The 23,062-nt window shown below is 45.4% G+C and overlaps 1 protein-coding gene and 1 pseudogene across 1 annotated transcript in view; both read left to right on the top strand.

Annotated features, from left to right (window-relative positions):
* Positions 1-23,062, top strand: part of LOC143983036 (multidrug and toxin extrusion protein 2-like) — a 447,238-nt gene that overhangs the window by 168,487 nt on the left and 255,689 nt on the right. The window contains exons 7-8 of the mRNA XM_077482263.1: positions 4,917-5,014; positions 13,667-13,764. Of these exons, the coding sequence (XP_077338389.1) occupies positions 4,917-5,014; positions 13,667-13,764 (196 nt within the window). The remainder of the gene's footprint in view (positions 1-4,916; positions 5,015-13,666; positions 13,765-23,062) is intronic.
* Positions 14,319-16,965, top strand: LOC143981477 (kinesin-like protein KIF18A; annotated as a pseudogene).

The following is a 23,062-nucleotide window of genomic DNA, read 5'->3' as shown; positions in this document are numbered from 1 at the left end:
TATTGATTTCTTGTGCTTGGAACCTGACCTGAGTGGGCGGAGTAATGTACTGGTTGTGACAGATCACTTTACTCGTTATGCTCAGGCTTTCCTCACTAGGGATCAGAAAGCCAGTACTGTAGCAAAGACCCTAATGGAGAAGTTTTTCATTCATTACAGACTGCTTCACTATCCACACGCAGATCAAGGTCGGGATTTTGAGAGCAAGCTAATCCGAAGATTGTGTGAACTCTTGAGTATCAAAAAGTCCAGAACCACTCCTTACCATCCCCAAGGAGACCTACAACCTGAACGTTTCAACTGTACTCTGTTGAACATGTTAGGAACCCTTCCTTTGGAGAAGAAACAACATTGGGGAGATCACATTGCTGCAGTGGTTCATGCTTACAATAGCACAGTGAATGACTCTACTGGATACTCCCCCTACCGGTTGATGCTTAGCAGGGAAGTTCGCTTGCAGGTTGATTTGGCTCTTGGAACATCATTGGATCACACATCTCAGGCTTCTTACTGAGGGTATTCGACAGACTTCAAAAGAATTTAAAGACTGAGAAAGCAAGAGAAACGTCCATCCCCAGAGAACAGAGAAACAAGAAAAACTTTGATCTCAGAGTAAGGGTTCAAGGCCTGCAACCTGGAGATCGGGTGTTGGTGCTGAATCTGGGAGTACCAGGGAAACATAAGCTGGCTGATCGATGGCGCTCCCAGCCCTATATTGTCTGCAAACAATTACCTGGGCTCCATGTGTATCAGATCCACCCTGAAGGCCAGACTGGCCCTTGAAAGCTTGGCATCGAAATCATTTGTTGATTATATTCAAGGCTGTCAGAGTGCCTCCATCCCCTTGCTCAGAGGCCTATTAGACTCCTACCCTGAGGTCTAGGATTGATCAGGGTTGTGAATCCACGCCTCCAGATGAGGAAAGTTTATGAGGAAGAGCTAACCCTTGATTGGCTATGGATTCCCTCCTCTGAAGATGATCCTACCCCTCCTCAGATTTCAGTAGGGAACAGTAAGGAAGTGCATTCTGAGAGGAAGACCCGGTTTCTTCTGCCTGAATTTGAAGGGCTAGAGCCTCACCCTGCAAGAGGAAATGAGGAAGTTAAGATGGAACTCAGTGAGCTGTCTAATGTGGCGGAAACCCCTGTTTCTCTTAATAATGAAGTAGAAAGTGAGAATGTTCCTGACGTTCCAAAGGAGCTAAAACCTGAGCCAGACCCTGAACTAGAACTGGGGTCAGGACTTGAACCAGAAGTCTGGGGAACAGATCAAGGGCCAGAGCCACTGGAAAGCATTTATTCTAGGTTGCAACAAAAAAAATCTGCCCTCCAAAGATATTGACCTATGACACCTTTAGGGAAAACTCTCATGAACTTATCCCTACTGCTGAACGTTCTGGTCAAGCACTTGCCTTCTTTATCAAGCCTTTGATAGAGGATGACCCTGATCCACCTCCTGACACTACTACAAAATTGAAATGACTTTAAATTTGGTTCAGATGGGTACAGATTTTCTACAACAGAAAAAAATTTGCAAATAGTACAATATTAGTATACTATGATTAGTGAATCCATGTTATGACATACAAAATATCTCTAATCATGTGTGTTCAGCTATGTGTGTTAGAAATATAAAGCAAAGCAATGTCACTAACAAGGGCATTAAGTGCATTCAATAAAGCACTAAACATAGGTCTCTTGTTAGTGACCTTGGTATGCTTTATATTTTTAACACAGTGACACTGGCCCAGTTCAAGAGCTTTTGCTCCCCAGGCTTGAGTCCTTATAGTGAAGCATTGGTTGCCTTCTGTCTTTCTGAACTTGTATTCTGGAGGGGATCTTATCTGCTGTCCATGATTGGAATGACCACCTTCTAATCATCAGACTTATCCCATGTGGATTATTTTACTATGCAAGTAGTTCACACACATGATTAGAGATATTTTGTATGTCTTGCAATTGTTATAACATTGATACTAATCATTGTCTACTAATAATGTACTATTTACAAATTTTCTCTGTTGTAGAATATCTGTACCCATCTGAACCAAATTAACCTCTGAAGAAGGACATTTAGTCTGTAACATGTAAGGTGTTTTACATCTGCATTGATCATCACTAGTCTGTCCCGCACCAGGACAGTGGCCAGCTCATACAATTGTATAAATTGGGTATCAGATACTGTTTTTATCTATTGATTTACATGTCTATTATTGTTATGTGCAAATAAACTTATACCTTTTATACAAAAATTTTTGGTCTGTCTATAATAGACCCTTAGGGGTTCCAACCCTGCCTTTGGGCACTAGATTTTTTTATACTTGTAATATTGCGTGCCATTGCTCACCTATAGGATATCCCTCTAATGTTGGGCACCAGTGGCTGTCATCATATTTGTGAGCCCAACTCAATGGATTGTGTCTTTCTGATCAGCGATTTCATTGCATAACCATACACCAGGACTACACATCCCAGGGATCCTTGGCACTATTCAGGGGAATTCTGGGAGAGACTATAAAGGAGACCGGAGATCTGTCCCATGCGCTTTCCATGGCGGGGAGAGATGTTGCGGCCTACCATGCATGTGATTCCAGCCTGGCCTCAGAGGGCCTACTTCTGCTTGCTGTTCATCAGACATCTCCACGGCACCAGCTCAGCAGCTCGGCACCATGTTCATCCACACTCTGCACCTGTGTGTCATTGCTGGTGACTTCATTGACGGATGTCTCGTCCCAGGTCGCTTTCTGTAAGGCATCTAGTTCAGTCCAGTTGTTGGTGAGAGGGCAATTGCCCATCTTCTACAATCTTTCCCTGGCTACTTTATTGGAACCCTGTGACCTTTACCTTGGGAACACTTTACTGCACCTCTATTTGAACACTGTACATAGACACCTCTACCTACAACCCTTTCAAGGAGTACCATTAGCCTGTTTAAGACAACCAGTCTGTTAATACATCACTGTGCCTTATTGGATATAATCTAATGAGCTCCAACTGCCAGTAAAGATTTTCAGGCCTTCACCTCAGACATTGCTGTTGTTACCATTTAAAGGGCCCTACACTATCCTTATTCTGTCTGATCTCTCAGTAGGATCTAAATTTTGAATAGGCTGGTCGGCCTCCCCTTTAGAATGTGACTACCTGCATTAAACATTTAATCTTTATTGTCCTACAGGTCCTGCTTCATTTGGTATTGCATTGTACATAAACGTGTATTGTATCCTCATACTGTTAAACTGTTCTTAAAGAGGGATTCCACCTAAAAAAAAATATTAAAAGCCAGCAGCTATAAATACTACAGCTGCTGACTTTTAATAAATGGACAATCACCTGTCCCGGGTTCCAGCGATGCCGGCAGCCGAGGCCGATCGATCGTTCGGCTCTCGGCTGCTGCCGTCACCATTCTAGGTGAGGGAATCAGGAAGTGAAGCGAATCGGCTTCACTTCCCGGTTCCCTACTGCGCATGCGCGAGTCGCGCAGTGCAATAGGAATTGTCCGCGCTGTCACTGGGACCCGTGTGTGTCCCAGCAGACAGCGCGGTAGGACAGGAAATGACATGCCCGGAAGTGGGTGTAAATACCTGTCTTTGACAGGTATCTCCACCCCCCTCCCCCCTGTAAGGTGCCAATTGTGACACCGGAGGGGGGGAGGGTTCCGATCAGCGGAAGTTCCACTTTAGGGTGGAACCCCGCTTTAAGCTGTCTTTTGGGGAATTCTGCAACCAAGTCTGGACTGTTATTCAGAACTCAGTTGAACTGTTGCCCTCTTTTGTAAATTAATATTCCAGTAAAAGCTGAGATAATATAAATATTTTGACTTGTATGACGTGTCATTTAAAGGTGCTCGTGAAAAGATGTCTGAACCCAGAGTGTCAGGTGGGTTGAAAGGTTCACAGGGTCATGGTGATGCAGATGAGCAGGCAAATCCAAGCAGTTCTCTAGGGGACCATGCAACACAAACATTCTGCAAGTCTTCTGCAAATTATTTTTCAGTTAAGAAGGGGTCACTGTAGCTGAATTTTCATGCTGTAGACTTGCAGACCTCTTGCTGTAGACTGACCACTGCAACGTTGATCCTGCTATAGACTTAACATCCGAATTTGCTAAAAAATTTGAAAAGTGTAGACCAGAACTTGTGCTTCAAGTGCTCTGCAAGTGAACAACTTGCCAGTAAAAATGTGCAACAAGTTAACAGACTTACAATTCAACACTGCCAAAAATTAGTGGCAAGTTATCCTTGCTATCTGAGACCTTACTTTGAGCACCTTTACCAATTGGACAATCAAAAGACCTTTTCCCCCGCACACTCCCTTTGCACATTAATGAGGCAATTCTTACTGAAAATTATCCAAATTATTGGTACAGTATTATTTACATAAATATAACCATTTTAAACTCCACGGGTCCCAATTGCAAACACTGGCATGGCTAATACATACCCTGCACAATGAAAGCTAATAAGGAGGGAGTTACTGTGGTGCTACAAGCTGTGTTTTGCTCCAAATAGCCTGGCCGCCCAATCTTTGGACTTAAGTGCAATTAGTATTATGGTGTTACAAATGGCACTTTAAGGCTTCATGTACACTGGCCTACATTTACCACAAGCTCAGGAAAATGCAAAACACAGCAAAATCATGGCATGTTTTTGCCACATTTTGCGTTTTACCACAGCTAGCGGTCAAACGTTTCTATCCTGAAGCTCGCCTAAACGCGGTAGCTCCTAAACACTGCTAAAAAAAAGCTCTTTATGGAGTTGAATTTAGGAGCTTTGGTCAAAAAAATTCAAAAGCTCCTAAGCTCATGTTTAGAAGCTGCCAGCGTAGGCTATTGAAGTTTAAAAAATCCTCCCCTGGATTTAAAAAAAAAACATAGTTTTTTCATGTTGAATTTTCACAACCATACGTTTTCCTTTTCTAGGGTATATTATGGCCCCAGGTTTTCATTGGTGTAGCAGTAAACATCATGAATGCTGTTGTCAACGTTATTTTCCTGTACATCTTCAAAATGGAATTTGAGTAAGTATATCACATTTATTTTTAAGTTTCACTGTTATTTTGAGAACACCCAAAGGCAATCATTTGCCAAAAAATGTGGCCGCTCATTTCACAAATGAACAGTAGTGTTGGAATGGATGGATTGAATTTTCTACTTGCTAATTGCTTTGATAGTGCCACTTAAACAGTATACAGGAATATACAAGGTAGCATAAACTCAGAGTGAATGATGACCATTTATGATATAGTGACAATGTTTAAAGAAAGGTGACTTTTACTGTTGTCCACCCTCCCCCCCCCCCCCCCCCCCCCAACTGGAAATGCTAGTTAAATAACTGAGATGGCTTTAAAACATTTTCAGATATACATTTTTCAGATTTTCAAACACTGGCTTTAAAATTTTGTCACATTTTTCAGATCAGTAATAGAATAAAGTGGAATTCCACCCAAAATGGCAACTTCCGCTTATCTGATTCCTCGCCCGCTCTGGTGCCACATTTGGCACCTTTTGGGGGGGGGAGCAGATACCTGTCTTTGACAGGTACCCTGTCCCCACTTCCAGGAGACTGGGCTGCAGCAAATGACATCACCAGCTCCGTCCCCCTCCTCCTCCCCTTCTATCGAGCCAGTGAGAGAGCACAGAGTGCTTCGTGCATGCGCAGTAGGGACCCGGTCATGAACCCGAAAGGCTACACTTCCGGGTTTCCTTACCGGCAATCTGATGGAAACATCAGCTTCCATGCCGACATCGCTGGACTCCAGGACAGGTAAGTGTCGCTGCTGACTTTTAATTTTTAAAGGGGCAGGTGAACCTCTGCTTTAGCAGTGGCAGCCTTCAGGTTTCCCTTACAGCAAGATTGCAATAATTGTATAGGTGTAGATGCAGTATCATGGTGATGCAACCATGTAATGCATTGTTTCTGTGCATTACAACATAATTTTTATTAACCACTTCAGCCCCCGGAAGATTTTATTTCTCCCTTAATGACAAGGCCATTTTTCGCGATATGGCACTGCGTTACTTTAACCACTTCAGCCCCAGAAGGATTTACCCCCTTCCTGACCAGAGCATTTTTTACGATTCGGTACTACGTCACTTTAGCTGATGATTGCATGGTTGTGCGACACTGTATCCAAATAAAATCGATGTCCTTTTTTTCCCACAAATAGAACTTTCTTTTGGTGGTATTTGATCACCTCTGTGGTTTTAAGACCAACAATTTTGAAAAAAACAATAATATTTCTTACTTTCTGCTATAAAACACATCCAATAAAAAAATGTAAAAAACCTAATTTGTTCATCAGTTTAGGACTACATGTATTTTGCTACATATTTGGTTTGCACAAAGCTTATAAAGTCTAGAAACTATAGGTCAGATTTATGGCATTTTTATTGTGTAGCAAGGTCCCAGGCCTCCTTTGAACTAATGAGAAACTCCAGGGACAGCTGACATCCTTCTGTATGTAGTGGTTTTGAGGCACGGTGGGTGCAGAGTAGTTTAAATTATTAACAAATCTTTTTTTAGGGGAAAGAGGGTTAGGGCCAGGACACCCTTAGGTGGTTGCAAGATTAATTGACAGACTCTGAGACTTCAATAGGAGGACAGCCATGCAAGGAAAGGCATCCAGCAAGACCCCCCATCTGCATGTGTAGGAGCGTCTCCTATGGCAACAGTCTTTAACAGCTCCAAACACAAAGCTTAATGGTTCCTTCACTTTCACTACAATCACTCCTTGTAATTATTCAGTACATTGAGCTCCCAGGCTCTCACTAGACCCACTGATTCACTGCCACTGAATCCATTGAGCTCCTCCAATCTTTTTTTTTTTTTAAACCAAAGTAAGGTTTATTGAGCATGTAGAAGCATGACACAGCATGTATACACAAATAGGAACCGGTGCAACAGGCACCAAACGTCACACAAGAAAAAAAAAAGGAGATGGGTAAATTTCATGTCTGACATACCATATCGAAGAATGCAGGATATACAGTAAGTTGCCTACACATATTGCAAATAAAAACTCCAAGGCCCCCCCGGGTAGTCGCAACAGAAAGACCCAGGACCACAGTACCATCACGGGCGCACCGCCCTAAGTCACGCAGCTGTGAGGGCTCTCTAACCACCTGTCCCAGATTTTGTGAAATTTCAGAGGGCATCCCCGATTAGAGTAGATAGTTTTTTTGTACGGTTAAGTCTGGTTGACAGCTCTCTTCCACTGCTGGACCGTCGGGGGATCAGGTCGGAGCCACAATCGAGCTATCTGCATCCTAGCAGCAAAGAAAGTCTCCTGTAGGAAAGTCCTAAAATATTTGTCTTCTTCCCGGAGGGGGAGAAGACCGAGGATACACTGGCGGGGGCAGAGTGTGAGGGGGGAGCCCATATGATCGTGTAGAAATGCGACTATCTGTGCCCAGTATCTTTGGATGGGGGGACAGGTCCAGATGAGATGAAAAAACGTGCTGGAAGCATCACCACACCTGGGGCATAGAGGGCTAAAATCAGGTTTGTATTTAGTTAATTGTCTAGGGGTAACATAGGAACGGTGGAGTATGTAAAGGTGAGTCAGTCTATCAGATAGTTTGGGAGATACCTCAGTCGACACCGCCAGGGCCTCTCCCCAGAGTTCGTCCTCCATATCACCAATGTCTGCCTCCCACTTAATTTTAAGATCATAAGCATGAGCTGTGGCCCCCGGAGTAAGGAGGTGTGTGTATATAATGGAGATGAGTTTCCGGGGGTCATCCCCGAGGACCAAGCTAGCTAGGGGCGTGCGAGTCAAGGCCGGGGGTGAATTCCCAAATTGTGTCTGCAGCGCGTGGCGGACCTGTAAGTAGCGAAAAAATGCGTGATTAGGAAGGCCAAACTCGTCCTTGAGCATCTGAAATGTCTTAACCCCAGGAGGAGAATAAAGGTGAGACAGATAAATAACCCCCCTACATATCCACACCTTGTAATCCGGCACTCGTAACAGCTCGGGTAAGTCAGGGTTGTCCCAGAGGGGCGTATGTGCATGTAGGGAGGGGGCCCCGGATCTCAGCTGTGACGCCCGCCAAACTCGACTGTGGTGTGTGAGCATAGCACACCCAGGCCCCAGGCGGGATAGGCCCCTATGCCTGCAAAAGAGAATCTGGAAGGGGTGCGCAATCACATCCGTCGCCGATGTGCAGACCAGAAGGGAGTATCTCAGTTTGTCATGTGTGTTGAGGTAATGGAGATGGGAGAGCTGGGAAGCCAGATAGTATGTTTCGAGATCAGGTAATGCAGCGCCACCCAAGTGAAGTGGGCACTTGAGAGTCCGCCAGGCCAGCTTGTGCCTGGAGGAGCCCCTAATGAACGAATTAAGGATTGATTCCATATCGCGGAACATACGAGGCGGTACATGCATCGGGGCGTGCCAAAACAAATAGAGAAGCTTGGGAAGAAGGATCATTTTGACAAGACCCAGGCGGCCCATAACCCCGAGGGGGAGTCTGGACCAGACCTGTGTCTTCTGTTTCAGGAAAGGAAAAATGGGTGTCAGGTTAAGACTAACATAGTCCGCAGGGGAGCGAGAACAGGGGATACCCAGGTATTTAATCCGATCCGTGCGCTCTAGAGGCAGCAGGGCCTGCGTTTTCGTGGGGACGGATATGTCAATAGGGAGAATTTGGGACTTAGACCAATTAATGCGGAGACCTGAGAAGGTGCCAAAGCGTTGAATCGGTTCCAAAGCCGCCGTCAGTGAGGGGCCAGCATCCTCCAGATACAGTAACATGTCATCCGCGTAAAGACTTACAACCTCCGACAGGCAACCCATGTGGAGACCCCGAATGTCCGGTTGGGCTCTGATGGCAATGGCCAGGGGCTCCACAGCTAGCGCATACAGCAGGGGTGACATGGGGCACCCCTGACGTGTACCGCGGGACAGAGGGAAAGGGTCCGAGATCTGGCCATTTACCAGGACACGGGCAGTGGGGGCCTGATAGAGAAGCTGGATCCAGCGCACAAATTTAGGGCCGAAGCCAAACCTGTGCAGGCACTCCCACAGATAACCCCACTCCACCGAGTCGAACGTCTTTGCGGCATCCAAACTGACCACTACCCTAGATCCGGTATTGTTATGAGGAGCCTGCAGGTTCATGAACAATCTCCTGAGATTATAGGCCGTATTTTTACCAGGCATGAAGCCGGTCTGATCAGCGTGGATAAGGTGATGTATCACCTTATTAAGCCTAAGGGCGAGGATCTTGGCCAATATTTTGATGTCCAGCTGCAGGAGCGATATAGGACGGTAGGACTCAGGGTAGAGAGGGTCCTTGCCCGGCTTTGGAATGAGGACCAGAAGTGCCTCGTTCATAGAGCGGGGAAGTACGCCTGTGTCGAATATGTGGGTATAGAGTAAGTGAAGTTTAGGGAGCAGAACCTCCTGGAATTGGGTGTAGAACTCTCGGGGAAGGCCATCCGAGCCCGGGGCCTTAGCCGACGGTAAACAAGCTATAGCCTCCGCTATGCATTCCTCAGTAATAGGGGCCTCAAGGAGCTCAACCTGGGAGTCCTCGAGACTTGGGAAGTCCACTGTCTGTAGTAGGGCGCGCAGGTCGTCCAAGGAGCCATTAGTTTCAGAAGTGTACAGATCGGCATAAAAGCGCAGAAATTCACAAGCCACCTCCCTTGGTTCCGACAGTGCGAGCCCCCGCAGACGCAAGCCGGACCACCACCGGGGGCCGCTGGTCCAGGTGGGCCATATAGGATAACAACCTCCCAGCCCGTTCGCCATACTCATAAGCTTTTTGTTTACTGTAATAAACCTTTCTCCCCGCCCTGTCAATGTGTAGTTGGTCGGTAAGTCGGGATTGCAGTCGTAACTTGGCGGAGTTTGAGGGTGTGGGATGCACAAGGAATTCGCTCTCCAGTGCCTCCAGCTCTCGCTCGGCCTGCCGTACAGCCTGTCGAGAAGAGTCCTTAAAGCGGTTAATGTGCATCGTCATCAGCATGCGGGCATGCAACTTAAAAGCCTCCCACACTGAACCATACGAGGCCGAGGCTGTGTTAACTCTAAAATAGTACTCCCATTCACGCCGGATAGCCTCCAGGTCTGGGAGAATTGTTAGCCAAAAAGGATTTAACCTCCACAGGCGGGGCGCCGAGGTGGAAGGCAGGCTGAGTCTGACCCAGTAGGGCGAATGATCAGAGAGAACCCTGGTCCCGAACCCCACCTCCTGTAAATGCGGAAGCAGGGCTGGGGAGAACAGGATCATATCTATCCGAAACATGGCATTATGCGCCGGCGTGAAGCAGGAGTACGCCCTGCAGCTAGGGTGTCTGTATCTCCAGGTATCTGTGAGGGCAAATTCAGCTAGAAACTTGCCAAATCTGGTCAGAGGAGGGGGGGAGCGGGCGCGGGGGACGGCGTGAGTCTATCCAAGATGGGATGATATCACTGAATTGAAGTCACCCAGCCACATAGCTGGCACCGTGGGGTGTTGCAGCATAAAATCCAGCCCATCCCGGAGAGCCTCAAACTGAAAGGGCGGAAGTATATAGAAGGCTAATAGAAGGAATTCCAGACCCCCCACCGTAACATGTAGAAATATATATCGCCCCCGTCTGTCAGTACGCAGAGTGTGGAGATGAAATTGAGCGGTTTTAGCCACCAGGACTGCAACCCCACTAGAGTTATTGGTATAAGGGGCATGATACATCCATCCGACCCATGGTTTTTTAAGGGATAGTTGTAGCTGACCTGTAATGTGCATTTCAACCAGAACCATGATGTCCGCCCGCATTTGTTTAAGATGCGTAAGCACCGCCACCCGCTTGGACCTGTCACGCAGTCCCCGCACATTCCAGGTAACTACCTTAAGGGTCGACATGACAGATAAATGGTGCTATACAGGACCCCCGGGACCCGCATTCGGCAGCCCCTCCCGCAGTCAAAAAGCGAGCAAGGGGCAGGGCAGCCGACCACGGGAAACAGTAGTAAGCAGCAAATAAATAGTCAGACAGGTTAAAAGAAAAGCAAATAGGAATACATTGTGTAACTCAAACATTGAACAGAGTCTTGCAGTTGCAAAATAGAACTGAACAGTGCCCACACTGGACCGGCAGGGCAGTAAACAAACACAGCAGCACATAGTGGGCATGGGAGCTGAGGCCGGCCAGGAAAACCTAACTTGAAGTGGCAGTAGGGGATGCACCCGGCCAAGATGGACCAAGATGAGCGCATACTGATGAAAATAATGCGCGCGGCGGGGCGCACCCCCCACTGAAATCAGGGACGAACAGAGTTCAACTGTGCAGTGCGTCCACGTAGACAGCCTTGACATGGGAAAGTTTCGGCCAAGAAGAGTATCTGGATTCCCGGCTGCACAATTTGTCCATGGAAAGGGGGGACCCTAATAGGGTAGGACACCAGGGGTTCATGGTGTAGGGGGGAGTTGCATAGAGGTATCAAAAAAGAATACATAAGTGTGAGGGAGGCAAAATGGGCAGTAGTTGGGTGAGAGAGAGGGAGAGGGCAGCAGAGGCCCAGGATTACTCACAGTTCACTCCATGACTGCCCCCCATACAGTAAGGCCACCATCCGGGCCGGCGAAGTGCAGCATTGCGACTAGCAGAGTCAGGCATCATCCGGACGTTGTTCCAGCCAGGAAAGCACTGCTGCGGGATCTTCAAAGAAATGGGTCTTGTCATCCCGCACTACACGGAGCCGAGCAGGGAACATCATCGCGTAGGCTAGATGGCGAATGCGGAGCTGATGCTTGGCCTTGGTGAACTGGGCCCTCTTCTTCTGGACCTCGGCGGAGAAGTCAGGGAAAACCGCGATGCGCTTGTCCTCATAAGGAATGTTGCCCTTCTCACGGGTGAGGCGCAGGACCGCGTCGCGATCCCGGTAGTTGAGCATCTTTGCAATGAAGGTGCGCGGGGGGGGGGCCCTGGAGGCGGGGGCCTCGAGGCCAGGCGGTGGGCACGCTCAACCGCAAATGTGGAAGAGAAGGCCTCCCGGCCAAAATTAGTAATCAGCAGGTTTTCAAGGAATGCAGGGGGGTCGGAGCCCTCCACCTTCTCTGGCAGTCCCACAAAGCGCAGGTTACAGGTTACCCACTGAAGTTTCCCGATTCTTCACTGTCTCGGTTGGTGAGAATGCTGCTCAGGTACTTGCTTCAGTTACTCACTGTGGTCCCTGGTACTTACGTGGATAGTCCCTTACTGGCGACAGCTTCTCCTCTACCTCCGACCACGACAGGTTCTCCAGCCGGCAGAACCATCACTTCTGATTGGCCTACAAGCTGCAATCCCAACCCTGCACTACTCTCTTGCTTCTGGATAAGCCCTCAGACAGCCTAACAGCCAGATGTGCCTGGGATAGGCCCAATCTCTAGCCTAGCAGCCCAGGCAATGCAACACATGCCCACCCAGACAGCTGTCCAGGTGGCACAGAACATAAATCACCTGACTTCACTCAAATATATAGGTTCTACCAGCAGGCCAAGGGATTCAAGAAAACCCCTGCCCATTGGCTGAGATACCCCACATACTCATAACCTGACTTTGGTTTGCCCTTCTCATATCTAGTTCCCGGCACTTAGTGGTAGAAGAGAAAAGTGCAACAAGGCCAAACTTAGGGAGAAATCAATGGATCTCTAACAATTAACCAGGATAACTACTCCTGGCAAGTAAATTTGTGAGGAGCCACCCTGCCTAAATTTGAGGGTGCTACACTAATAATGGCAGCCATCAGAAATTTTTAGCGGGACTGGGACATTGCGGCAGACGAATCGGACACCTAATTGCCATTTTTTGGGGAACCAGTGACATTATTAAAGTGATCAGTGCTAAAAATATGCACGGTTACTGTACTAATGACACTGGCAGGGAAGGGGTTAACACCAGGGGCGATCAAAGCCTAGCAGGAACACAAGATCTTTATTTGCTTCCCTGTCAGGATGGCAATCTGCCCTGTTCACATTGCCGTTCTGCCTCTCTGGGGAGCGATTACCAGCATCTATAGCATGAAATGATGTACAGGTGTGTAGTTTTGTGCAATAGAGCCGCGATCAAAGGGTTAAGCATGACCCTAGGGGGTGCTTACTTGTGTGAGGGATAGACTGACTGGGAGAACAGAGATCCATGTTCCTGCTTAGAAGGAACACAAGATCTCTATCTTCTTCCCTGTCAGAATGGCGATCTGCTCTGTTTACATAGGCAGATCACTGTTCTGCCTATCTGGGGCACGATCACAGGTGGCTCGCAGATTTGCTCCCCTTTGCTGGTGGCCAGTGCATGCCCCCAGTGTCTATAGCATGAAATGATGTACAGGTACGTGGTTTCGTGCGATAGAGCTTCCCTGCCACAGTATATCTGTGGTTAGTGGCCTTTAAGTGGTTAAATTAATAACATGACGTTTTTTAACACATCTAATTAGTTTGGGATGTACTGATTATCAAATACAGACTAGTTGTGGATGAAAACAGATGGGATATGAAGTGGAGAGATGAGTAAGGAAATATAGACAGCCATGTTGCTCCAATTCTGAACGAATGTCTTGCTGTATGTTTGCAAAATGTTGTAATATAAATACCTAATCAACAGTGTTTTTGTATTTACTTAATCAATGGCCGAATACGTGCATTTAGAAATACTATATTTATAACTCCATGGTAATAATTTACCTATATATTTTTTTTTTCAGAGGTTCAGCTTGGGCAAACACAGTTTCTCAGTGGATGATGTCACTTACAATTTTTATATATATAGTTGGTAAAAAACTGCATGTGGAAACATGGGGAGGTATGTTAAAGAATTACACAGTTAGACCCTATTAATATGAACTTACTATTCTGTATACCTGTGTTAAGGGTCTTTTGTCACTTGGGAGGCACAGCCGCATGCAGGAAGCCTGTTCAAATCAAAGACAGACAGATGGTTGAATGAGTCTAAATGGTTCTCCAAGTTCATCCCAGAGTGTACATCCATGTGGGATTGATGCATGAATCAGAATTCAATCTGATCCCATACTGGGAAACCAGCTCTTTGCACGGGTGTATGGAACAATAAGCGTGTATGTATGAGGCCTTTTTGACATTGTAAAAGTCAGCCATTATATAGATAACCTGCTTTTAGTCTTAAGTGGTACATTGGATCAAATTGGTGCCTTTTATTGAATTTCTGAATATCAATTAATTAAATTTACAGTTTATGAGTGATATAAATTTGGAGGTAGAATATGTATAAGGTTGTTAGACATATTCTATGGACAACTGATCACATCCAAATCCATGTAGGGTGTATTGGAAAAGAATTAGGAGAACTCACTCTCCCACAGGGTAATGGGACTTTAAAGGATGCTAACTGAGGTAAACACACAAGAATATAGTGGTAAAAATAAAAATTTACACTAGGCCGCATGTGGCGATTGTCAATAACAATACTTAGATCCTATTAAGACTTGAAGGATGCTGGTGCATGGAGTATTCCAACATGTTTCACAGAGCCATGAGTCTGCTTCTTCTTGGCAACTCTACATGCATTTAGATTTGTCAATTAGATTACAGAAAACATCATTATATATCATATTTACAAATTTATTTTTTTACATTTCTTAAAATACATGTATAATATGATGACATTAACATAGGTGCTCACCAATTACAAAAATGTAACTGTGTGGCCCACGGCATCACAAAGAAAATCAGACTATCAAATGGCAAATGGTCAATAGTGTCAGAGCTATTGACCTATTCTGGAGGACATACGTCACCCGGTAAGCTACCTACAATATTAAAATTATTAAGATGCAGGAAATACCATGGTTACCAATCCCAAGCCCTCTCACACCCACAACCCACAATACATTCATATGCACACCCTCCACCACATAAACACAACATCTGCAGCAACCCATCCACCACACCTGCGCGGCCATGACAGCCAGTTAGCCACATCCCCAGCATAAAAATACTAGTGACCCAAACATACCCAGTATGCATACAGTTTGAAGTAATCTTACCAATATGCTCCCAGATCTACAGCCTGCCTGACCCATGGATAGTCACCTTTGTAGAGAAAGAATAACATGCACATATGTGCATCATCCTTGGATGTCACTCACCGAAGTTTAGCACCGCTTGTCTCCGCCACCGGAGGTGGGGTCCTAGTTTGTCCAGCTACCACCGCCTTAAGAGCATGAGACCACCAGAAATGACTGAGCCAGACGTGGATCACTGACGTCATATCCTACACAGGTGCCCCTGCAGGAGCACATGCACGTTAACATCAGTCCACGCCCTGCATAATCAGAATACCACCAAGGCAATGAAAAGGGCATGAGCAGCACCTCCTGTCCGCCAAGAGGGAACTACAATGGACAGTTGTACAAGGATTAACTTTGCATCAGCCAAAATCAGCTGGTGAGATTCTCCAGTTGCTTGACTATGGCAATAAGAATAGAACGCAGCATGCTACTGATGTCAACGCCACCTCTTCTCGATCTCATGCTGTATTCTAGATATACTTGAGGCAACAAGATAAAAGTGCCAGTATTAATCAAAATGTTCGGATTGCCAAAATGAGCTTGATCGATATGGCTGGTTCAGAACGAGCAAGCGCTACAAATGTTAATGGTGATCGCTTGCGTGAAGGCACCAACATCAACCGCTCCCTGTTGGCTCTTGGGAATGTAATCAATGCTCTGGCAGATCCTAAGACAAAGAAACAACATATACCTTACCGAAACAGCAAGCTTACATGGCACCTTAAGGATTCCCTGGGTGGGAACTGTCGCACCATCATGATTGCTGCTGTTAGTCCTTCTTCACTGTCTTATGATGATACATATAATACTCTGACGTATCCCAATAGAGCGAAAGAAAGAAATTCTTCTGTGAAGAGTAATGTGGTTAGTCTGGACAGTCACATCAGTCAGGATGTGAAGATTTGCGAGCAGCAGACAAAGGAGATTGTGATGTTGAAAGAAGTTGAAGAACTTTGAGGAGCAAAAGGTTTGCAAACAACCTAAGCACAATGCACTGCTTGCGAGACAGTTACGACCTGAAACGAAGAGGTTGTCACAAACCATGAATCAGACTGAGACAGAAGTACAATTAAATCACACTTGTTTATTAAATAAAAAGGTAAATAGAAAAAGCGTAGTCAGAGTCCAGTAACTGGCTAGAGTAGTCAGCCAGGCCAGAGTTCAATAACCAGATCGGGTAGTCAGCCAGGCCAGAGGTCAGGGATCCAAGTAGAGCAACAACAAGCAGGATAAGGAGCCAGAAGGGATGTCAGCAAGCCAGTCTTTAAACAGAACCACAGGAGATGGTTTCTTGTGATGTGACCAAGGCGAAGGCAGAGGTAAAGTGAGCTGGACAGTTTTAAGTAGGCAGGTCAGACGAGCATGATCAGGAACAGCTGGCAACTGTGGAGAGAGATGAGAGCTGCCAATTAGCCGACAGCTGAGCAGCCAGCCCAGAGGAGGAAGGGCTAAGCCAGCCCTGACAGGGGTTTAGAGAGAGTCTTCACTCTCTATTTAGCAACAGAGAATTAATAAGGGCTGCCTATTGCCACTTGGAGATGCAACTGAAGGAAAGTGAGCTGAAGTCCATTTATCAGAGGCAGTACCTTGACCAGATACAAATGCTATGCTCTCAAGAGCAAGCATTGAAGGTTACAAATAGGAAGAATCATAGGCTAGAGGCTTTGAAAGCCAAGCAAAACCTTTTACAGATGAGAAAGGAGATAGAACTGAAATGATTTGATGAGAACACACATTGGCTCCATTGTGTGGAAAATTAAATGAAATTGTTGGGATCAGACAACCAGATCCCAAAGGAGCTTTCTAAAGATTTAGAGTGCTGCCATTTAAAATTAGAGGTAAAAGATTTAAAATCTCAGATTGATCACATGAACAGGCTAGTATGCCTTCAACAATGAGAACATCGTCATAGAAAGATATGGCGGCACAGTGGTGTGGTGGTTAGCACTCTCGCCTAGCAGTGAAAAGGGTCGCTGGTTCAAATCCCAACCACGGCACTACCTGCCTGGAGTTTGTATGTTCTCCCTATGCCTGCGTGGTTTTCCTCCAGGTACTCCGGTTTCCTCCCACACTCCAAAGACATGCAGGTAGGTTAATTGGCTTCTGTCCAAAATTGGCCCTAGTATATGAATGGAGACCTTGGATTGTGGGCTCCTTGAGGGTAGAGAACAATGTGAGTGTGCAGTGTACAAGGATAGGGACAATTGTAGACACTCAGGATAGATTGGTGTATTTATTCAACCTTATTAACTATATCTCCCAAAAGTGAGTACACCCCTCACAATGTTTGTAAATATTTTATTATATCTTTTCATGTGACAACACTGAAGAAATTACACTTTGCTACGATGTAAAGTAGTGAGTGTACTGCTTGTATAACAGTGTAAATTAGCTGTCCCCTCAAAATAACTTAACACTCAGCCATTAATGTCTAAACCGCTGGCAAGAAAAGTGAGTATACCCCTAAGTGAAAATGTCCAAATTGGGCCCAATTAGCCATTTGTCCTCCCTGGTGTCCTGTGACTCGTTAGTGTTACAAGTTCTCAGGTGTGAATGGGGAGCAGGTGTGTTCAATTTGGTGTTATCGCTCTCTCTCATACTGGTCACTGGAAGTTCAACATGGCACCTCATGGCAAAGAACTCTCTGAGGACCTGAAAAAAATATATTGTTGCGCTACATAAAGATGGCCTAGGCTATAAGAAGATTGCCAAGACCCTGAAACTGAGCTGCACAATGGCCAAGACCATAAAGTGGTTTATCAGGACAGGTTCCACTCAGAACAGGCCTCGCCATGGTCGACCAAAGAAGTTGAGTGCATGTGCTCAGTGTCATATCCAAAGGTTGTCCTTGGGAAATAGACATATGAGTGCTGCCAGCATTGCTGCAGAGGTTGAAGGGGTGGGGGGTCAGCCTGTCAGTGCTCAGACTATACGCCATACACTGGATTAAATTTGTCTGCATGGCTGTCATCCCAGAAGGAAGCCTCTTCTAAAGATGATACACAAGAAAGCCCACAAACAGTTTGCTGAAGACAAGCAGACTAAGGATGTGGATTACTGGAACCATGTCCTGTGGTCTGAGGAGACCAAAATAAACATATTTGGTTCAGATTATGTCAATCGTGTGTGGTAGCATCTAAGTGAGGAGTACAAAGACAAGTGTGTCTTGCCTACAGTCAAGTATGGTGGCGGGAGTGTCATGGTCTGGGGCCGCATGAGTGCTGCCAGCACTGGGGAGCTACAGTTCATCAAGGAAACCATGAATGCCAACATGTACTGTGACATTCTGAAGCAGCGCATGATCCCCTCCCTTCTGAGACTGGGCCACAGGATAATATTCTAACATAAGGACCTCAAACACACCTTCAAGATTACCACTGACTTTCTAAAGAAGCTAAATGTAAAGGTGATGTACTGGCCAAGCATGTCTCCAGACCTAATCCCTATTGAGCATCTGTGGGGCATCCTCAAATGGAAGGTGGAGGAGTGCAAGGTCTCTAACATCCACCAGCTCTGTGATGAGGAGTGGAAGAGGACTGCAGTGACAACCTGTGAAGCTCTGGTGAACTCCATGTCCAAGAGGGTTAAGGCAGTGCTGGAAAATAATAATGGCCACACAAAATATTGACACTTTGGGCCCAATTGAGACATTTTCACTTAGGGGTGTACTCACTTGTGTTGCCAGTGGTTTAGACATTAATGGCTGTGTGTTGAGTTATTTTAAGGGGACAGTAAATTTACACTGTTATACAAGCTGTACATTCATCAGTTTACATTGTAGCAAAGTGTCATTTCTTCAGTGTTGTCACATGAAAATATAAATTTAAATATTTCGAAAAATGTGAGGGGTGTACTCACTTTTGTGATATACTGTTTTTTCTTATTAAATTAATCCTCAATAAAAATTCTACCATATCATCATAACTGATTTAGCTCAAAAGTATAGCAAGAGCAGATCTTAGGAATCTCATTATAGGGGTACTCCATCACTAAAGAAATGGTTTAAAAGAAAGTGCTGTATTTAACCACGGAGATACGATTGCCTTTTGGTTATAAATCTACTAAGCCTCTTGTTGTAGGATCTTTTTATCAAAGTCTCCTCCCCATAACTTCTGGGTATAATAACCATAATTAAGGCCTACATGCTTGCATATGGGAGTATACAGGTGTCAGAAACCATGAATTAGATCGAGACAGAAGTACAATTAAATCACACTTGTTTATTAAATAAAAATAAAAAGGTAAATAGAAAAAGCGTAGTCAAAGTATAGCCAGAGTCCAGTAACCAGATAGAGTAGTCAGCCAGGCCAGAGTTCAATAACCAGATTGGGTAAGCAGCAAGGCCAGAAGTCAGGGATCCAAGTAGAGCAACAACAAGCGGGATAAGGAGCCAGAAGGGATGTCAGCAAGCCAGTCTTTAAACAGACCCGCAGGAGATGGTTTCTTGTGATGTGACCAAGGCGAAGGCAGAGGTGAAGTGAGCTGGACAGCTTTAAGTAGGCAGGTCAGACAAGCATGATCAGGAACAGCTGGTAACTGTGGAGAGAGATGAGAGCCGGCAATTAGCCGACAGCTGAGCAGCCAGCCCAGAGAAGGAAGGGCTAAGCCAGCCCTGACAACAGGAGACCTACATCGAGATAGTAGAGGTGATCCTGTATGCGTCTTGCAAACGTCAGTTTGGTTTTCTCGATATAGAATGCTCCGCATACACATGTTGACATATACAGTATACCACTCCCATGGTCTGGCAGTCCACATAGGACTTGGATTTAAGACCTCTGGGCAGTGGGCATATTTTGCCCTCCCTAATCCAGCGACACAAGTTCTACATCAATAAGAACCAAATTCCCTCACTGCTCCCACCAGTGACACTGAAGGTGAGTAGCGGCTATGGACTAGATCAGTGATGGCGAACCTTGGCACTCCAGATGTTTTGGAACTACAATTCCCAGGATACTCATCTACACTGCAGAGTGCATGAGCATCATGGGAAATGTAGTTCCAAAACATCTGGGGTGCCAAGGTTCGCCATCCCTGGACTAGATTGTCCGTGATGGAACGTGATCTCCTAAATATTATGTCTGGGCAATTCTGTACATATTTTCAAATGACAGCGTCTTCTGCAAGGAAATGGCAGTTACGAGCTCTGTTCTGTTCCTGTTGAGTGCTAAAGGTGGTAATAAATTTGGTGGTATTAGTGTTACCCTGAGTCTTGGATTTAAAAATTAGATGTCCTCTTTGATTTGATTTCGTGCTCTGATAAGCTCACTTGAGGACTTTTTTGCTATATCCCCGGGCTAGGAGTCGCCCAAATAAAGCTTTGGCCTCTGACTCAAAATCCTCCTCCCTGGCGCAGTTTAGATGCAGCCTAAGGTATTGGCTGAATAGAATACTGCATACCAGGGAGCAAGGTTGAGCTCTAGTATAGTGTAGAATGGTATTCCCAGCAGTCTCTTTATGAAAGAGAGTAGTATATAGAGAGCCATCAGGGTTGATAAACAATCTCAAATCCAAAAAAGGGATACTATGGGCATCCGACTGCATGGTAAATTTTAGATTAAATTCATTATTTTAAATATATATCAAACTCCGAAAGTTCACTCATAGTACCTATCCAAATGACCAGTACGTTGTCTTTATACCTTCGCCACAGCAATATGTGGCGAAGATAAACTGGCGCATCGTCGTCTGTAAATAGGGATCTTTCCCATCCCCCAAGGTACAGGTTGGCATATTATGGGGCACAAGATGTCCCATCGCAACCCCCTGTACCTGGAGGTATGTGGATCCATTGAAAATAAATACATTTGATGTAAGAACATGGTTAAGCAACTGCGTAATGAAGTTACCCATTGGCCAACTAGTTTTATCCTGTTCCCTAAAAAAGTTGGAGACCACCTTAACCCCCTTCTTATGAGGGATACTAGAGTATAAGGTCTCAATATTGATGGCCACTAATATCACTCCTGGTGGGGCGATTAGGCCCTCAATTACTTTTAGCAGCTTGAGCTTTTTCCTTCAAATAGGATGGTAGTCCCATGACGTGGGGTCTGAGTTGGCTGTCTAACATTTTTCTTGCCCTTTCAGTGTGACAACAATTCCCGAGACTATTGGATGTCCAAGAGGTTTGGTTAGGTTTTTGTGGACCTTTGGGAGGACATAGAAAGTAGGTGTGATAGGCCATTTAACATTAAGATATTCAAAAAGGTCCTTATCAATAAAACGTTGATGGGCTTTGGCAATTATAGATTTATATCGAGACCGCAGGTCAGAGAGTGATTCCTCAAGGACCAATTGATACCATCCTGTAGATTTATTCAGAATGGCATCACACATCTCTGTGTATTGATTCCTGTCGGTCACGACCACGTACCCCCCTCCCCTTATCAGAGGGTTTGATAATAATTTGGTTGTTCTGGACCAGGCTTGTCAGAGCCTCCTGTTGTAAGTGTGTGAGGTTTTTGATGGGTTGACATGTTGAGGGCAAACTTTCAATTTCCTTCATGGTTTGCTTCAAAAATGCCCAGACTGCTGGGCATGTTTGAAGTGGAGGACATTTCTGAGACTTGGCTTTCAATTTGACAGGTAATGGCTTGGAAACGGAGTCCTCCTCACTTGAGGAGGAGTATTCAGTTTGCTGGGCTTCCCCAGCCTTTTCATTCTCATTTAATAATTGGATCAGAAATTTCAGTGTCCGAAAGTCCTGAGCTTTGAAGTCTTTAAACTTCTTTTATCCTCATCCCATGTTCCTGCTGGTCCCCGTTCCTTATCAAATATATATTCTATAAGTAATATTTCTCACAAATAAATGCAGATCTACTAACGTATTTATTGGTGTATAACACTCACCTTTTTCCCTTAAAATCAGGGGAAAAGCATGTGTGCGTGTTATACGCCGATCCCCACTGATCTCCGTTGATTGTAAGGAGAGGAGCAACCCCCGGGCAACATACAGAAAGTCAAGTTTACTCGGCTGGACTCAGCTCCTCTCGCAGTCCCGCCCCTGACTGTGAGCAGAGCTGAGTCTAGCCGAGTACACTCGGCTTTCTGTATGACGGCGCCGCTCACTCCTCTCCTCTCGCAATCAGTGGAGATGAGCGGGACTGCGCGAGGAGCCGATTCTAGCCGAGTAAACTCTGCTTTCTGTATGCCGGCGGCGCTCGCTCCTCTTCACTCACAATCAGCGGAGATTGGCAACAATTTTAAATACTCAGCAGCTGGGCAATGCTGCAAAGAAACTGGCAAGGCTGCAAAGGCACTGGGCAAGACTGCAATGACACAAGGCTGCAGATGGACACTGGGCAAGGCTGCAATAATGGACAAGGCTGCAGATGGACACTGATAAGGCTGCATTGATGGGCATTTACATGTAAGTTTTTTTCCTTAAACATCCCTCCTAAAAGTTTTTTTCCTTAAGATTCCTTCCTAAACCTGGGGTGCGTGTTATACGCCAGCATGTGTTATATGCCGATAAATATGGTAATTCAAACTTATTGATTTTTTGAAGGGGGCAGAAACTTAAATCCAGTTTAAAAAATCTTGATTTCAGATTGGGATAGCTGGTAAGAGGATAAATTAACTACATCCAATGATGGTGATTATATGTATGTTTGACCACGAATTGGTCCATCTTCCCCATTCATGTCTGCGTCATCAGAGTCTATGGCATGTGAGCTGAACCTAGAGTGGGTCCACCTGGGTTGGTATTTGGTTTAATTTGATTGGCTTTAGGGGTTGCGTCTAGTTCTTTATATACATTAGGGTTAACATTACTTTTATCCCCAAATATAGACATTAGTGTGGTACCCATCACTGATTCACCACATATAATTGAGGGTGTCTCCATGTTACCATTGTGTTTAGAACCTGTAGAGGGTGCATGAAGTGAAACAATATATTTTTTATTCGTTCAACCCTGTGAGTCATACCTACCACCATTACCACGTTTACGTGCTCGTCCCCTTCCAGTTTTGCCTTTCTGTACCGCAGTATTGGATCTATAAGAAGAAACAGACGATGACATAGACAGGTCAGATTCGGATTTATATGTAGGAG

Source organism: Lithobates pipiens, unplaced genomic scaffold (genome assembly GCF_037356315.1).
Source record: "Lithobates pipiens isolate NorthernLeopardFrog02 unplaced genomic scaffold, aLitPip1_a1.2 Scaffold_16, whole genome shotgun sequence".
NCBI lineage: Eukaryota > Metazoa > Chordata > Amphibia > Anura > Ranidae > Lithobates > Lithobates pipiens.
This window is presented reverse-complemented; position numbering and strand designations above follow the sequence as displayed.